The sequence below is a fragment of the Egretta garzetta genome, unplaced genomic scaffold, assembly GCF_000687185.1.
Source record: "Egretta garzetta isolate BGI_Z169 unplaced genomic scaffold, ASM68718v1 scaffold206, whole genome shotgun sequence".
Taxonomy (NCBI): Eukaryota; Metazoa; Chordata; class Aves; order Pelecaniformes; family Ardeidae; genus Egretta; species Egretta garzetta.
Window position 1 is genome coordinate 2718444 of NW_009259984.1, and position 19146 is coordinate 2737589.

Consider the following 19146-nt stretch of genomic DNA (forward strand, 5'->3'; position numbering starts at 1 on the left):
AATAACAATAAAACTTATGTCACCTATTTATATACTAAAGAATAAAACAAAACTAAAAACTATAGAAAACACATTGAGTTCTAGGAGTGAAATCTTTTCCTATGTGCAGTATGTGAAACTCTGGCCCACAAATGCCAACAGCAGCTTTGCTGGGTTTTAACCTGCTGATGTGAGATCAAAGCATTCTAGAAGAGTTTTTAAGGAGTTCTTACCTGCTGATGTACCAGAAGAGCTTCCAGGAACAGAGAGAGTGATACTTTTTGCCAACACTGATGATGTCTTACTGTCTCTACCTAAAAAAAAGTCTAGTATAAATACTCCTCTCTTGAAGCTTACCTTTATATAAAGTAAGAGGACATATCATAGTCCTGGGGTAAACAGTAATAATATCTAATCCAGTGCTACTAACACTTCACAAATACCACAGACAAGTAGTTACATTACATCCCAAAATAAAAATACCAGAGAACTAGAAGTCTCATGTATTTTATTAGTAAAGCAAAAGTCTTCCTTCTAATATAATGAGGCCAATTTTCATAAATATCTTTAGAAATATTAAAAAAAAATTATTGCCACTTCCTGAAAATCTGCTGTTTACTGAATAGAGTCTCTTTTCTGCTCCCTTCTCTTCTACTGTTGTAGAAGAGTAATGGATGCACAAACAATACGTACACAAATAAACAAACTTACGCTTCTTTTCAAACATTTTATCATTAATATTTGTAGATCTTCCTTCATTTTGTTGCTTCTCTTTTTCTAATTGTTCCTAAGGAAAAAAAAATGAATAATTTTCTTTGGTATTACTCAGAAATAAATAAACAAATTGTGTTTCAATCACCATAATAACAGTTAATTTCTACTTTCTCCTGCTGTTTGTACAACCCTTAGTGAATATCCAGAGAACCAATTAAATAGTACAGAATGAAATCAGGGTACATATCCTATATTAAAATCACACCAAAAAAATATTTACTTTAATTATGAAGGAACCTCAGAGTTGAAGTTCACATTTATAACTTATTAAAATTATGCCTGGCCTTTTTTTTTTCTTAGTTAAAAAGATAAAGAAATTGGCAGCTGACAATGTACATTTTTTGTGCTACACAGATAGTCAAACTAGCAATATTTTTAGTTCAAACAGACAATTCAATGAAAATATTTTTCTCAAATGGTAAGGTGTGTCACATATACTCAAACTTTTTAAAGGTCTAAAATTAGCATCTGCAGTTGATAAGCCTTAATGCAAAACAAATCAAAGTACTGCAATTCTTCAAGTTTAAGGAATTTATTTGCTTTTCTGTAATATTAGCTAAGCTTAGAATACCTTTTGAGAGCACATCCATAATCAGAAGACAGTGTTAGCACGGCTACATGAATAATTTCAAAAGCCAATACTTGCTTCAGGATTCTTGGTGAATAGATATCACTCCAACTCTAAAAAGCTATTGAAGATTAGCTTATTTTCTGTACTATGTTCATGATAAAAAGTGTCAAGTGAACCATAATTGTTCTACGCTATTTTGTCATTCCACTCTAATTACTACCCAAGTTAAAAAAAGAAAAAAAGGTAATTAATTCAGGTCAAGGTTGCCAGAATATAGTTTCTACTAAGTCAATTACTAAAATTAAGGAAACTTATTAACATATTCTGTATTAAAACCTGTAGCAGTCAGATACATTTAACTTGGTTCAGTGGCTCTTCATCTATTTGGGACTGCAACATGTCACAATTTACTGTGTACATCTCCAGTTCCTCAAAAGCAGGCCTCTCACAGACAATGCTTAATGAGACCTTTGTGATACAGACGGTATGCCCATATCAATGCGTTATAGCATACAAATACAGGTGCTCTTCCAAAGTCTAGCTGTAGAAAGAGGGTAAAAATTAATGTTATCATACAGTACATGATAACACAGAGCGCACTGGAAGCTATTTTACCACAGCCCCAAATGCTTTCACGATAAAAACATTAATTATATCCAGCTAAAAACTGCTAAACCTAAGTCCAAGTCTTTAACTATCTGTATGCAGGTCCTGAGAACAAAGCTTGAACCCTTGGCTCAAGCTAGTGGGAGGTGGCAGGAAGTCCATGAGACAGGTATCATGAACTGAGAAAATCAACTGCCCGAGATAGCAGTACCTGCAGGTACCTATTGACATCAAAGTGGGCCACAAACAGGCTCTGCAGCAATCCCAAAGAGGAAAAAGTGACATTTTTTGGACAGTCTTGCACCTGTTCTAGATACCTACACAGGAGTTCAATTCCTACAAGTCAGAGGAACTGTGCTAATGAAATTTGGCCTCTTCTAAGTCCTATCAGCTTCTCAGCTTCTCCCAGCCCAGGCAGCAGAATGGAGGACTGCAGTAATCTAATCTAGGCTTTGTGAAGATCATAGAATCATTTGGTTGGAAAAGACCTTTAAGTTCATCAAGTCCAACCGTACCTGTGCACTACTAAACCATGTCCCTAAGCACCACATCTACACATCTTTTAAATACCCTCAGGGATGGGGACTCAACCACTTCCCTGGTCAGCCTGTTCAGTGTCTGATAACCCTTTCGGTGAATATATTTTTCCTAATATCCAATCTAAACCTCCCCTCATGCAACTTAAGGCTGTTTCCTCTTGTCCTATTGCTTGTTACTTAGCAGAAGAGAAGGACCCCCACCTCACTACAACCTCCTTTCAGGTAGTTGTGAAGGGAGATAAGGTCTCCCCCCTCAGCCTCCTCTTCTCCAGGCTAAACAGCCTCAGTTCCCTCAGCTGCTCCTCATCAGACTTGGGCTCCGACCCCATACCAGCTTCATTGCCCTTCTCTGGACAAGCTCCAGTACCTCCATGTCCTCCTTGTAGTGAGGGTCCCAAAACAGAACACAGTATTCGAGGTGCAGCCTCACCAGTGCCAAGTACAGGGGGACAATCACTTCCCTGTTCCTGCTGGCCATGCTATGATGATGGTCACATTAAGAATGCAGTATACTATGTGGCAAAGTGCCTGTTGCAGCTTTTGCTTACAGCCATGACTGAAGATAAATAGTCTTATAAGTTGGAAAAGCATTCTGCAGACTTCTCTTCCAAATTCTAAGCAACTTGTAGCTCCTTTTGCTCTATACAACATGGACAAAGTCTGCCTCCTGCCATGCTGCAGATGTCAGTGGCCTGCCTTTCTTTTTCTCTGGCTAACGGGAAAGCTTGTAACACACAGAGCCTCCTTTGGCTTCCTTGGCACAAAAGAAGTTATAACATTGATTTCTTTTTTTCCTATGGAAGCTGTATGTGAATTCTGAAGTGTTTCATTAATCAATTTATTATGTTATACAGGCCTGACAAATCACTAAGCTCCGTCAAAAAGATTTCATAAATGTGTACCAAAGGGCTTGGGATTTTAGAACTACAGAGGCATCAAGCATGAGCATTTTTCAAGAAATTCGTTTGCCTTTCTAATTGATACAGCAAAATTTAGGTAGCAAAGAAAAGGAAGTTATATGGTACTTTGAAGAACTTAAACCTACTGTGAAGTGTAAAAAGAAACAACACACAGATTATGAACCTACCAGGTCTCTCCATAGTATGCACTTCCCCTACCTTAAAGTTATTGTCTCATTAATATTTAGCTACAAATTATTAAAAAAGGACAGATTGTACTCATAAAATATACCATTTCCAAAAGGAGATGTTCTTGTCTCTCTTTTTCTTGATCCAATAAATCATTTTCGTAAAATCTTTTCTGAAACTTCAAAATAAAATCAATAAAAATAAAAAATCACTACATGAAAATGGGAATTAAAAGTACTTGGTAAGTATTAAAGCTAGTAAGTACTTACAGCATCTACAGAGATCTCCATTCTGTCCAGTTCTAGCACTGTCTATAAAGAAAATCAAAACATTATTTACCCTTACTCAACAGTATGACACACTTTTAACTAAAAAAATGTCCAGATAAGAAGCTTAAAATAGTGGTATTCAACTTAAACATGCCTTTTCTTCCTAAACACTTGAAGCCTATGTTTGTATTTTTGTGCTACAAATGCACTTAAAAACCGTCGGAGAGTATTCTCAGAGCCCTGCTGAGACTCACAGTGAAGGACTAACAGACAATCTATATGCAACTCAAAATACACTTGAGGAAAGCACAGTGAATGGATGGAGAATGGACCTAGGAACCAAGACTCAAAAAACAACTCAGGAATCTGAGTAAGCCAGGATGCTCCAGGCAGGTGTTCATCCAATCTCTCCTGCAGACTGGCTCTATAAGGAAGCCACCTACTTCAGCTACTTCACTTTATGGCTTCTTTGAGGCTAAGCATGGGCAGCTCTTAAAGATGTACTTTTTCATGAATCTTCACATTAAAAAGACATTTTTAATATTTCAAAATCCTGCAAATCCTTTAGCTGTATATTTTAAAATAAATAGATTAACAAGATATCTCTACGCCAAACACTTGATAATTTTTACTAGGGTCAACCTTTAATCCTATCTTTAGTCATTTTTTCACAATGGTCATCAAACCAAAATTCTGAATCCCAGTCACTAAAAAATAACTGCAATATAAGTAATCAAGGAAACACCAACTCTCTTAAATTTGACAGAATGGACTACACTATATCCTCTCTTAATTGTTCAAAATTACATAACAGACAATAGAATTCTTTAGTCTCCTGTTCTTACATTAAGAGAAGCAACAGAAAGCTTAACTTTGATCATCTTAACTTTTAATCATAACTCCAAGACAAAATGCTGCTGGAAAAGAAAAATGCTTACTCTTTTTACAATAGTCAGGACATCTTTGTCTTTCTCTTGACACAAAAGTTTCCTTATACATAATTCCAGCTGCTGAAGTAGATGTTTATCAGTGGGAATCTTCAGAGTAGATTTAACTTTTGGCAACAAATAGCATAGCTTCATTCTACAAAAAGAAAGTAATTATTCACCTTTTGATGCAGATGTTAAATAAAAATTACTAATTTTTGTATTGCATGCTAGCATTTAACATAAAATAATTAAGTTAGCAGGTCTTATTTTTCAGAAATGATTGTTGCAAGGACAAGGCAATGGAAAGGATGGAGAAGATCATCTTGATTGCCATCACACGGCACGTACAGGACAACCAGGTGATCAGGCCCAGTCAGCATGGGTTTATTAAGAAAGGCAGGTCCTGCTTGACCAACTTGATCTCCTTCTATGACAAGGTGACCCATTTAGTGGATGAGGGAAAGGCTGTGGATGTTGTCTACCTGGACTTTAGTAAAGCCTTTGATACCATTTCCTGCAGCATTCTCCTGGAGAAACTGGCTGATCATGGCTTGGATGGGTATACTCTTCACTGGGTAAAAAAATGGCTGGATGGCCGCGCCCAAACAGTTGTGGTGAATGGAGTTAAATCCAGTTGGTGGCTGGCCACAAGTGGTGTTCCCGAGGAATCAGTGTCGGGATCAGTGTTTAATAGCTTTACCAATGATCTGGATGAGGGTATTGAGTGTACCTTCGGTAAGTTTGCTGACAACACCAAGCTGGGTGGGAGTGTTGATCTGCTTGAGGGTAGGGATGCTCTACAGAGGGATCTGGACAGGCTGGATCAATGGGCCAAGGGCAACTGTATGAGGTTCAAAAAGGCCAAGTGCCAGGTTGCCACTGGTGAGGCTGCACCTCGAATAATGTGAAGCTGGTGAGGGGTCTGGAGCACAGGTCTTATGAGGAGTGGTTGGAGGGAACTGGGGTTGTTTAGCCTGGAGACCAGGCTGAGGGGAGACCTTATCGCCCTCTACAGCTACCTGAAAGGAGTCTGTAGCGAGGTGGCTGTTGGTCTCTTCTGCCAAGTAAGCAATAGGACAAGAGGAAATGGCCTCAAGTTGCACAAGGGGAGGTTTAGACTGGATATTAGGAATAATGTATTCACCAAAAGGGTTGTCAAGCATTGGAATGGGCTGCCCAGGGAAGGGGTTGAGTCGCCACCCCTGAGGGTATTTAAAAGATGTGTAGATGTGGTGTTTAGTGATATTGTTTAGAGGTGGACTTGGCAGTGTTAGTTAGGTTAACAGTTGGACTTGATGATATTAAATGTCTCTTCCAACCTAAGTGAGTCTATGATAATTTGCCTTGATTGCTAGATACTGTTTCTAAACTAGTTATATAAAAAATGTGTCCATTGCTTTTTATATCATTAAAACCAAAATGCTCTGCAGATTAAATAAAAAATATTTCATACATTTAAGAAAATAAAAATCACTGCATTTGGCCAGGCTGTAATAGCATATAATAGTGAAAAGTTTTAATCTATAGGAATAGATAAAAAAAACTCAATTAAATATATGGTAATATTCTCCACTGTTCTCAGAGTCCACTGGCTTGTGATCAGAGACAATCCTGTGCCAGAAATGGTAACTTTGGGATAAATAACACTCAAAAAAATTTTCTTATACAAATTGATCTTACTGGTTTTAGATCTTCAATAAGACATTTTAACCTTCACAATTTACTACTACAAAGTGTTGTAACAGTCTGTAGAAAGCTAGAATAACATATCCCTAAGTTTGTTTTAAAATCATGAGTTAACAATAATGTCTGACTTCTAAACTTCAGTCCACCACAGACAGTGCACTCCTTCTGTAAAAAGTGTTAGGGAACAATCCAGAAAATAATTATGACAAAATTAATATTAATGTCAGTTAAGAGATTGCAAGTAATTTCAAGTTTCCATTAATTTTTAATATTGTATCAATAGAGCTTTTAATTAAAGTGTTTGTTAATTAAACTGCTTCAGATTATGTATAAATTTAGATTATTGTTTTAATATAATTCTCTTAACTTAAGGACATGAGACATGAATGTTAACCCTGATGCACAAAATGGCTGGTTTTAGGTTTAGGATCCTGTTGAATTGAGATGTGGTAGTTATACTAAACACAAAGTTTATTTAAACAATTTCACTTGATAATAAACTGTTCTTAGTGAAGCTTACTGAATGCACACATGTACGTGCAAATTATGCTTATGTAAGTCTCTATGCAGCATTAGTATTAGATGTTCAGACAAGTTAATGATGACAACATGAATTACACACATCAGAAATAAGATTAAAAGCATAAAATCACACAAAATACATGACTAAAAAAAAGGAACTATTTTTTTACTGGTGATAACTACCTGTCTGTTTCATGAAGTCCCTATCTGTTTAATGAAGAAAAAAAATTACTACAAAAATAACGGAAAAAACACTCTATAAAAATGAGTAACATACCAAATTCTCTTATATTTTCCTATTCCTTTTCAATTTACTTTAACAATGAAGTAGAAAACTTTTACATAAGCTAAAACCTATGCTAACTTGTTAAGCTCAGACCGCTGGAAGAATTGCTTGTTTTACTTTACATACCGTGACGTTGAAATGGATGGAAATGAATGGAGACTGTGAAGTTGCATTTTTCTCTCTCTACACCCATGAAACAGCGTATTACTTTCTTCTCATCTATTGCTGGCTCCTCTGCCTCAGTGTTTCTTTCTCATTCCCAAAACCTGACACTTTCAATCAGTCCCCCAAACATTCAGACTGACCTGATTCTGTGGTTTTCTAATATTATTCCCATAGTGCCCCACACCTTTAATACTGGTCACTGTGAATGCTCTGTAGCTTTTTATGCAAGTCCCATTATTTAAGCAAGACATAAAACCTGTATCAATATTTCTTAACGTATTATTTAACATACTACTTTTTCCTGTACACTGCTACCCATTCTTCTTACAGTACCTCACATTTGCCACTGGATCATGTGTAAGTTCAAGCACAGGTAGAAAGAAGTATTTACAGAAGAATGATTTTGAAAACAGTTCCATAATGAATTCACAAGTATCTAAAAACCGAAGTCTGTTCCAATAACTTTTTCCTTGGCCCAGTTCTGAAAAATAACAATCCACAGATAGTATCTATTAAATTTTCAATGTCAGCTAGAAAACATCTCAAACGTTAACCTTTGACCCAAAGATGATCATCACACACATCACAAGGCACCTTCTCAGCCTACCTCAATTCTTTCTTTCAGTGAAAGCCTGAATTCAATGACCATTTCTGTCAGTGAGCATTTTTTACAGAAATTCAACCTGTCCCTTTAACCATTTGAAAAAGCAAAAATAATAAGCAAACTAGCTACTGTGTTGAACAAAGCCCTGTATGCCATTCAAACTGTGGCACAAGTGGAGCAAAATTACTGTGTAAACATTAAGGATTGCTAATGGGAAATACTCAATCTTCATAACTTCTCTTTAAAACGCACAGCATAGACCAGAAAGTCAACTAAGGTGACTAATTCATTCATAAAATAATTTCTGAGAAGATTTATTCAGCACTTATGCTGAAGCCTCTAGACAATTTTACTTCTATAGAGGAACTCTGCTTTGTATATTGCAGCACCTGCAGCTAAGCAATTTTGCATTCAAGAAGTAGGGTTGGAGGGGTCTTGGCATATTATCAATTTCCCATATTGCCTCTTTCCCAATTCCTTTGCATAAGCTTCAGATATATTCCTTGCATATGCACAATACATTTTGCCTGGTGATAATGTGAGCAACTGAATGCCTTCTAAGTGCAATCCTACCAATGACAGCAGGAAGATACACTGAATAAATATAACCATAAATAGATCTTCAGGCAAAACTAACTTGCATCTTTAAGTAATCAAGGAAAAATTTTCTTACGTTCAATCAGTTTCTGAATAACCTCATGCCTCTGTTCTTGCTTGCGATTATAACGTAAATAAACACAGAGAGTTCGAGCAGCTGCTTTTTGGACTGGCAGGACATTCTTGAAAGAAACAAAGGTAACACAATTAAACATGCCTGAAGGAATATGACTAAAAATGTATAAAAAATTCTAGAAGTAGAAAAAATAGCTAAAAATTAGCCTAGCTTGATAAATTCTGGAATGAAAGCAATGAAGCTTGGGGGAAGTTCAGACTGGTCATTAGGAAAAGGTTCTTCAGTGAGAGAGTGGTCGTTCAGTGGAACAGGCTCCCCAAGGAAGTGGTCACAGCACCAAGCCTGCGAGAGTTCAAGGAGCGTCTGGACAACACTCTTAGTCATATGGCTAAGTGTTAGGTAGTCCTGCAAGGAGCAGGGAATTTGACTTGATGATCTTTATGGGTCCCTTTCAACTTGAGATATTCTATGATTCTACAATTCTGTGACATTTTTAAATAATTGGCATAATGTAACGGAGAATAATGAAGTTTGGCCAATTAATGAGACACCTACATCTTTATCCCTTCTGCCTATCTTGCTTATTCAACTATTTCATAAATGCCTTGAAGTATTCCATGTTTGGAAGGTACCTTCTATATTGTGGGTGTTAGAAAAGTTACATCACTTTCTTTTACAACAGACAGTTTTACTCGTGAATTAATTCAATAAAATTTCAGATCAGTAGCTCTAAATGATCATTCACTTTCAAAATTAAGTGTTCTTTCATAAAGAATGGAACACAATGAAATGTAATCTATGGAATCGGGAAAAAAAAAGGCATATCTCAGTAGTAGTTTTGATTTACCTAGAAACAAACTGATAATGAGCTAAAGAAAAGGAAAGAAGTCTTGGGCGGGAGGAAAAACATGACAATCTGCCAATCTAAATTTTGCTCTGAGACCTGGGGGCTAGTTCTCAGAGCAATTTCTCAGTCTTATATGAATAAACCACAGCCTGATATACCATTCAATGCTAAATAGTACTTTAAGGTTAATATAATATATAAAGTGCAACACATAGCAAACATCTAGTGCTAATTGTTCTAAATACAGTAAACAAATGAAAAACAATAGGAAAATGACAGACAGGCTCACATTTGTCAAAATGATTGTCAACATTCTGTGAAGAAAACGGTAATAAATCTGATCACTTGATATGATATGAGGGAGACATGCATATTTTTGTAGTAACTTCTCATGAGTTCTCCACTTTAAAGAAGTTGCTGCTCTCTGTTCTGCTGTTGTTAATGCAGGAATCAAGTCAGGAATAGACAATAACTAGAAATAAGAATATAAACATTAAAGTAATTTTACATCTTATTAGCTGTACGTCATGCTTAAAAAGCACATCATAACAATGTAAGAAGGGAAGAGATTTTGAGGCGTCAATTAATTCCTTTCCTTAGACAGGATCGGCTACACTGTGGCCATTTCCAGTAGACATTAGTCAAATTTGATCTTAAAAAAATTTAATGATCGGGATTAAACAATCATCTCCCCTAAGTAGTAAATTCGTCTTAACTAGTCAAAAAGCTATTCCATTACCTAACTAAACACACTTTCATTTCCAACCCCTCCTCCTGACAAAGAAAAACTAATCACCATTCTCTTTGTAATACCCTTTTACAGATATGAAGAGCCTTACAACAACCCTCCCCAGTCTTCTCTTTAACTAAATAGATGCCACTGTCCTTGGAGCCTCTTAAACTTTGCAGTTATTCTTCTCAGCTCAGCTCCCTAATTACTTTTAGTAGAAATTATACACCTTTCTCAACAGGAGGCAAAGACTATAGTAGCCAAGCTAACATCTCTTTAGCCCTAAGCAAAATGAAAGAGACTGCCACACTTGACATGGCATTTGTAATATGTTATATACACTTACAGCTGTAAACATCTGACAAATTCAACATTTTAAATTACACTCTCAACTTTTGTCCATACAAGAAAATAACTTTATGCAGTTCTTACACTGTTGGAATATTTTAATTTCTTTACACATTTAGGAAGTATGCTCAAAACAGCATCTTGAAACAGGAGATTATGTTCCATTTTACAGGTGAGGAGTCACTGAATAAATCGTCATCCCAGAGCTACATACTATTAAATAACCAAGGTTGGGAGCTGAATACAGATCTCCTAAATCCTGTTTCAGTGCCTTTACCTCAGGAACACAGGCATCCTCCTAGCAGAAACTGTGTCTGAAAATAGCAACCATGGGCAGTTGCCACATCAATATAAAAAAAATAAAATAGGTATTAGCTAACACTCCTTTAGCATGAAACCATTTTTTTTTAACTTAATGATTGTATTACAAAATTTGATGTATTTCTGCAAATCTGTGGTTAATTAGAAAAAGAACATGGTTAAACTGTTCATTTTTATATTAAGTCTAATCTTTCAAAACCTCTTTTTTTTATTTTGAAGTTTATAAAGTCAACAATCAAAAAACCCACATAAACGTCATATCTCTCCAAAGCAAAAAATAATCAGGAAAGCCTTTTCATACAATATATGTCTAAACAACATTGCTACTACCTTAATTTAGAAAGCAAATTACAAAAACATGGAGAATATCCACCTTGCTTTCTGATCCATTGTTTTCTCCTCCATTAGTCATTAGTTCAAGGATTTCAGGAAGGTGACCCACCAGGGCATCTAACACCTATTTAAAGAAAGGCTGCGTGAATGAGATCTGTAAATTAACTTGACTCAATTTTTATCTCTCACCAACACACCCCTGCTGACATCTCTTACGTTACTGTTCTCTCACATGCATCTTTAAAAAAAAAAAAAAAAAAAAAAAAAAAAAAAGAGATACAACATATTTGCATTGATGAGGATTGGGATCTTGGGATCTAAAATTGATGTTTTAATGTGGCAAATAATATAAGAATTATAGGTTTTAGTTTAGGAAAACGAACTATAGTTTTGATTTATGTGAATACCGCAGTCAATGCTTTCTAAACGATTCACAGTGTACAATATTTTAAAATGAACATTCATTCTTAAGAAACATCTGTATTTCACAGACAGTTAAGTAAGAGCCTCAAGAAACAAAGAAACATTTTTTTTTATATCTGTCAGCTGAATCTTAAAAGCAATTTTTCCTGCTTTAAGAAAAATGGCAATTGATAAATTAAAATAGAATACATAGCCTGTATTAATAGAATAACCTTACTTTCAAATGTTGTAATACTTGAAACTAGATTAGAAAAGTACATAATTAGAAAATTACATAATTTTTGGCACCAATTCAGACTGCGGTGGTATATAAGATAAAGGAACAAATATTTTGTATTATTTATATAAATATATAGGGAACAAACCAAAGGAATTTTTCAAAATGACCAGCTGCTTCTGAGTCTCAACTTTCAGGTGTTCAACTTGAGAAATCTATTAAGATAGGTTGGAATTTCATAAAATAGAAGTAGATCTTCTATGAACACCTTTAATTTCCTTGAAAATATCTAACAAAGGGCACCGAAACAAAAAGGAACACCCAAAAGCAAAACTCATCTGTCCATGCCATATCCAAAGGCCTTACACAGAAAACAAAAAAGATCAACTATTGGAGTAATTAGTATCAGAGGAAATGGTGATTTTTTCTCAAACATAAACATTTGGTTTTTTCAATCCAAAAGAGTCTCACTACATTGTCTGTAACATAGCTAAGTGATTCATGTTTTATGCAGGTTGAAACCAAGGTACGCTCAACTAAACTGGCTCATAAATGCTCAGAGATTCTATACCAGATCTAGATCTTGAACGACACACAACTTCTTCATCTCCTCTTCAGTTGGAGAAATGAAAATAAAACACAGCAAAACCCTTGACTGCTATCAATTATTATTTTAATATAGTATCAAAACCAAATCTTTCCATAGAATTTGTAAGGTAATAAATAATATAGCAATTAAAACAAATTAGAATGAATTCAGTGTGGGTTTACTAAATTCAAACACCTTCCTATTTTCCTCCTTTTTAGCCACAGAAGGCTGACATCTTTATGAAGCGTCTATGAAACGGAAGTAAAAGCTGCTGAGCATTTCAAAGTTAACATTTCAAGTTAACTGTACTATCTTATGGCAGAGTTATTAAACATCAAGATAATCTGCCACAGTGTAACCGGCAAAAGATAGTTCCAATAAAAGTACATTACCTCCAGCGACTCATCCTGTAATAGTGTAACCAGTTCTTTATGGATTGTATACACACCAGAATTTAAAAGCTTAGCAACCTGAAAAATGACAGTAAGATAGCAAGGTGAAACATTCTTTAGTTCCATGGCACTACAACAACTATACCACACGTGCTTGCTTTACAGCAAGCACAAAGAAGGGAGGCAGAACAATTGTTTAATATCAGCCTTCTAAAGTTGTGTACTTTCCCATTGATCACATTAAAAATATGCTTATATAAAGAATATTTGTCAAGAAACAGGCCTATTACCTAACCACAAAACACGCTTTAGAATTAACTCTATTTCACATTTACCAAAAATTTTTAAGACTGCACTACAAGGCTAGAAAAATTCCTTCTGGAATATTCAAATGTTGTACTTCATGCTCCTTAGGAGAGCTAACAGTCAGTCAGTTATATAATTTACAAAAGATAAAATATAAAAATTGGCTTAGTCTGTTCTGGATTTTAAGCTTCTCCAACCTTCCATCTGAAGTTTTCGCTCCTTCTTTGGGTTTTTTTGCTGCAATTCATAAGTCACATATAAATTTCTACAAACCACCAAAGTCCATCTCCACACTCTTAGAAGTTTTTATAGTATATGTAAGAAAAAACAGAGGAATGAAATTTTTGCTGTAGGGAGTATTTAGATGATAACTTTTTAAATGGTTTTCTTTGTTTATATAAGTAAGTCAAGTGAAAATAAGACCTTACCTCCAATCTAATGGTTTTCTTTGTTTATATAAGTCAAGTGAAAATAAGACCTTACCTCCAATCAAAATGAAGCTTTATAGAAGTGGTTACATAGAGCTTATTAAAAAAAAAAAAAATATAAAAATCCACCTAGCAGTGAATGCCATAAATTACTCATTTCTGGCTGTCATATGGTTGCAAATTATGGTGTTAAAAATAAATCAACCAGCAGAGTCTGTATATTCAGATCACAATATAACTTTACAGTTTTTTTTTAAATGAGATAAAATACTTATATTCAGGCAGTACCTTAAAACTTACACATCTGATACAAAACATTATGTAGCATTATATGCTAATTTTGTAATTTCAACAATTACTTTGTATTAACATTTGTTAAGACAGGGCCTTAACAGGTAAAGAGAACTGGAAATCCATCCATCTTCCTTAAGATGGTGGAAATAAAGCCACCTTGGCTTCATTTATGCCTCTACTAGTGATTTAAATACTTTCAAGCTGTTTAACTTACCAATTTCCGCAGCAACAAAATTGGATAAAAAACTAGACTGAAGCACAAGGATTCTTAGTAAAACACTATGAAAACCTTGAAGATCTCCCTATATGGATTTCAATTATCAGGAGAGAATGTATATTCATTTCTGGTATTCACTCCATATAGGTAATAATACCTATGCAGCTGTACATTTTTGAACTTTTGTGAAAATAATACAGGGGAGCTTATGTAAACTGAATGAAATAATAAGAATACATATGCTTTTACATCTGCATAAATTTCCAAGCAGTTTAAAATTAAATTTGAGCATTTAACATAGATTTGATGCACACAAACATTCGTCACAGACCACCAGCATAGTAGGAAATTGTACAATCCTGAAGAAGGTTTTCAGGACGGTAAGTGGCAAGTTCCTTTCCCCTGTTTGTCTCGTTATTTTCTAATAGCCTTGAAAACCTTAAAATATTCTCATTAGTACAATTGCTTATGTTTGTGTTACTAGACCAGTTTAAATTTCTTCCAGCTTTTGCTCCTTAAGAGCTCACCTGGCAATATGCTCTTGTAGCCAAACGTCACACAACTTAAATACTGATGTGTGTATATGGGCTGCGTTTACATATTAGAAGGGACTGAATGCCTTTGACAAACTAAAGTTCAAAAAGTCTTCTCAAGTCTTCTTCTTTTTGGTTGAATAGCCACAAATGTAAACTTAAAGAAGAAAACAACATAAACCAAAAACATATAAGTACTAACAAAGTACCTTTGCAAACTTACTTCATAGAAGCTTATAGCCATAGTATATCTGACGGAAACTTCAGGGTCATGACAAAGGCAGAAGAATATAGAATATAGCTCTAAATGGAAGTTCTTTGGATCCACAAAAACAATCATGGCCTGTGGAAAGACAAAGTAAGTCTTTTACAAACTGTATAGCTAAAGGACCACACTATCAGAAATTATCAGATTAAAACATTGAATTACAACTAGCAAGACACTTGGGAGATAACAGGTTGTGATTTCAAAGAGGAAGTGTGGCATTTTTGATGGCTGTGTCAAAACACAGGCATCAGACAAGTTCTAGAGTTGAGAACTAAACTGGATTTACATATCTTCCAGACATGCTGCCCGCTTTTTTTCTTAAGACATATATTAAAAACACAAGATATAAAACCTTAGTTTTATAAATATTGTTAATGTTTCGACACACTAGTGGAAGCTGCAACTGGAGACTTCAAAAACAAAGTATACTTTAGCAAGCAGCAAAGCAAGCATCTGAATTTCAACTTAATTGTGTGTGTACCTACCTCGTTTTTGCTCAAATAAACCAACAGATGTCTACCTATATACATGGTGCTTGTCTTTAAAAGGCAGAATAAAAATAACTGTCTATTGGCTTTTGGTACAAACATATTTTCTTTAAATATACACGCAGAATGTCAAAATACAAAGTAGATTTACAGAAACATGAGCAGTAAGTTTGAAGACCTCACATAAACATGGAAAGACTTGTATTCAGGCAAGAACAAAACTAAAACATGAATCTAACCATTCAGACTCAATCTTCAACTCCCTGTAATGCCATGACACAGCAAATGTGAAAACCTAGCTTTGAGTGGTTTGAAACTGGGGACTCTGTTTCACAGCCATTTTCTCAATTCCTTTGGGCTAAGGGTTTGGAGAAAATGTGTAGGAAAGAACGAGACCAGTAACCTCTTAGAACAACGTTCTTTCAGTCAAAACCTGCCAATAATTTTCTGAGGGTCAACAAAGAGGAATCTTTCCTGGTAACATTTTTGGATAACCTCTACTTTAAGCCACTAACTTGAACACTCCATGAGAGAGCTAGAATCTAGCTAACAATGTACAATTTGGCAATAACTTCTCTACCATTCATGCAGTCCTATTTAGCGAACTATATGCAAGACACAAATTATTTAACCTTAAATTAAAGTTACTTACTGGAAAATTGTAAGCACAGTTCTTCCTCACTGAAATATACTTCTTTTCTTGTTCCAGAGTTTGAAGTTGTAGTTGATTATCATTGTGTCCATTTTCCTGCTGTAAACCCAGTGTGGAAAGCTTCTTATAAAATTCCAAAAAACGTAAGTGCTGTTCGGGAGTAAAAATTCCTGGGGGAGGAAGGACGTTTACTATTCTCAGTACAAAAGCTATTAATAATGTCCAAAACTCAAATGTCATTTACAAATCTATCAAATACACCATTTTTTATTCTCCTTCCTCTCCCATACTGAGAGTCTAGTGGAGTATTATTAGTACACTTTATACAGAAAAAGTGATTACAGAAAAATGACAGCTAACTATAATACAGTGAATCCCAATTTCTGTTTACACAATTCTTGAAATACTCAGGATTTTTAATATATTTGTTTATTCCACTGATACTGGTTTCTTGATTAAATTTTTAGACCTTTACGGAGCTCAGTCACATGAAGAATGCATGTCTGCAGCAAGTTGAAAAATTAGGCTATGTTGCTACAGATAATAAAGAGATGTAAGAACAAAATTAGAATATGCAGAACAAACTGGAAGGCAACTAGCAAGATGACTTCAAAAATTACAAGTAATTTTATAAGTTCATTGGTAATATGAGAATGAAAGGCTCTTTTTTTTTTACTCAAGAGAGAGAGGAAAGCTATCAGTGATTGGTACCAAGGCAGCTGAAATGCTTGATGCTTTTATTCTCTTTCTCAAACTCTACTAGTATCATCAGGCTCAGTGCAATTAGTAACGGTGACAAAGATTCAAGCTTTAAGTAGAGAAGGGACAGCTCACTTAAACATGAGAGGTTTTCAAAATGTGCAGGGTCATATGTGCTTCATTCCAGTATTCAAAAATATTCAAAGTACTAGCTGCTGAAATTTTAAACAAGTGAGATATCAGAATGGAAAAGGGCTGAAATGCTACAGATATTTAGTAGTTGGAGAGAGGAAGGACAAGCCATATACTTACAGATCAGAGAGATTACTTTCAAGTTTTTTAAAAAATTGGAACATACATTTAAAAATCTACTTGTAAATACCAAAAAGGAGACAAGAAAATGAGTAGCAGCCAACGTGGCAAAATCAAAACTTGCCAAACTAATTCCATTTCTTTCTAGATACCCTGCCTGAATAAAAAAAAAGAGGCAGTAAAGGTCCTATGTTTTTTCATAAGCAAAATAAGTGATCAGGAAAGAGATGAAAAGCTATAAAGTTGCTGCAAAACTGCTTCGAAAAGCAGTTAAGAGAAAGTTACCATGAGTCACTGACAAGACAGGCAACTGTATAAGGAAAGGTCTATCCTGGTACTATTCTGTGCTTTCACTGGTTTTTGGAAGTTGGATTAGAGAATATGCTTATTAAATATTCCGATTACTTGAACCTAAGAGGGAGACTGTTCTTCAGAAGATAAGAGTTTTAAATGATCTTCAGGAACTGGATATATGGTCTTAAAACTTTAGACTGTTACTCCATTAGGACAGAGGTAAGGTACCATGCTTAGCCAGATATGCATTGCCTGCACAATGCCAGGAGACAGAAATTTATTTTCTAAAAATAAATAAATAAATAAAAATCAAAACACAGAAAAAACAGACTTTTGAGCTACCTCTGTTTATAGGCTGCACTTGAACAAATAATGTCAAACTGTTGCAAAAAAAAAGGCAATTTTTCATACTGAAAACTGTAAACTGCAATATAGCTTGCAAGACACATGAAGTAACCCTTTCACTTTATTCAGCTGTCCTAAGGCGTAACACTTCAAGAAAAATGTGAACTTGCCAGGCAGAGTTCAGAGGTGAAGACAGATCAGCAATTTAAGTCAGTCAACCTAGAGAAAATAAGACTGGGGAGACATGATAAAAACAGGATGGACTATCCTAGCTCTACATTTCTGTAAATAACATTCCGACACCGTGGAACAGCCCTTTCGAGTTATTTGTAGTGTAGCAACATTCACTTTGATAGTCGCTAACATCACCATAAAGGATCATTTTAAAGATCTGTAAGAAAGACCAAAGGATTTCAGAGTCTAGGGGGAGATTCTCTATAATGTAAAACCATGATTCTGTGCTGCCTCTCCATAGCCAAGTTCTCTGCAGAGGGTATATGATGGGCAGAATGATCAAGGAAAGATCTGCGGTGCTCCAGTGCTAAGGTACAGAAAACCACAAAAATTATGGTACAGGTTTGGCCTCAGTTGCAGCTGGGAATCCACATGCTCTTAGGTCTCTTTTCTCCCCTGAAGTTTTTTATGGGCCATACTTTGTACCGTGCCTCAAAAAGGGTATCAGGCACAGAAGTGAACATAGATAGTTAACATCATACTGTGTTTTCAAAGGTTTATAGTTCCAAAAAGTCAGTCATCCAACTCTCAAGCTACAGAATATCCAAGAAGGAATCAAAATAAACCAGTCAAACCAATACATGCAAACCACCACATTTCCATCTCTGGCCCCGTCTAAACACAAAACTCTGTCCCTGTCTAAACATAAAAACCCCAATAAAGACGGACACCCAAAGAGGAAATTCACAAAAATCTAATATTTATGCAATAGATTATTTCAGAATTTTGCTTCCATTTTTCCTTTCCTAATTATCATTTCATTTGATAGAGTCAAATCTGGATATTTTCCAAGGGCTTCAAATTCTCCAATCTTCCCTAATTTTTAAGATTTTTTTAAAAGAACATTAAATCATACCATATAATCCATTACACAGTTTCCCTAAATGGAAAGATAAAGAAACTAGGATAGATTCATCTGCTTTGAAGGATTTTTCACAGAATGATTTCACTAAGGGGAGCACAGTTTGACTCCTATCATCTGAAAAAGAAAAGAAATTTTTCAAGTTAGGCATTAGTCAACATCTTAAAAGAAGCACAGATAGTGCTTTCATACAAGTTATAAAAAATATCATTTTACATGCTCAGGAGTATTTTTGGCATACACTCATTGGAGGTAGAAAACAAGAGGTATAGAGAATGGCAAACATACTACCATAATACAGGTCCTAAACTTAACAACTTAAC

General features: G+C 35.1%; 1 protein-coding gene across 1 annotated transcript in view; it reads right to left on the reverse strand.

Moving 5' to 3' along the window:
- PPP4R4 (protein phosphatase 4 regulatory subunit 4) overlaps nucleotides 1-19146 on the reverse strand; it is a 71914-nt gene that overhangs the window by 6515 nt on the left and 46253 nt on the right. Inside the window, exons 9-21 of the mRNA XM_009640511.1 lie at nucleotides 18818-18940; nucleotides 16078-16247; nucleotides 14893-15012; nucleotides 12892-12969; nucleotides 11311-11394; nucleotides 9828-10010; nucleotides 8692-8797; nucleotides 7748-7895; nucleotides 4765-4909; nucleotides 3827-3868; nucleotides 3661-3735; nucleotides 691-766; nucleotides 213-293 (exon numbers count right to left, since the gene is read on the reverse strand). Of these exons, the coding sequence (XP_009638806.1) occupies nucleotides 213-293; nucleotides 691-766; nucleotides 3661-3735; nucleotides 3827-3868; nucleotides 4765-4909; nucleotides 7748-7895; nucleotides 8692-8797; nucleotides 9828-10010; nucleotides 11311-11394; nucleotides 12892-12969; nucleotides 14893-15012; nucleotides 16078-16247; nucleotides 18818-18940 (1431 nt within the window). The remainder of the gene's footprint in view (nucleotides 1-212; nucleotides 294-690; nucleotides 767-3660; nucleotides 3736-3826; nucleotides 3869-4764; nucleotides 4910-7747; nucleotides 7896-8691; nucleotides 8798-9827; nucleotides 10011-11310; nucleotides 11395-12891; nucleotides 12970-14892; nucleotides 15013-16077; nucleotides 16248-18817; nucleotides 18941-19146) is intronic.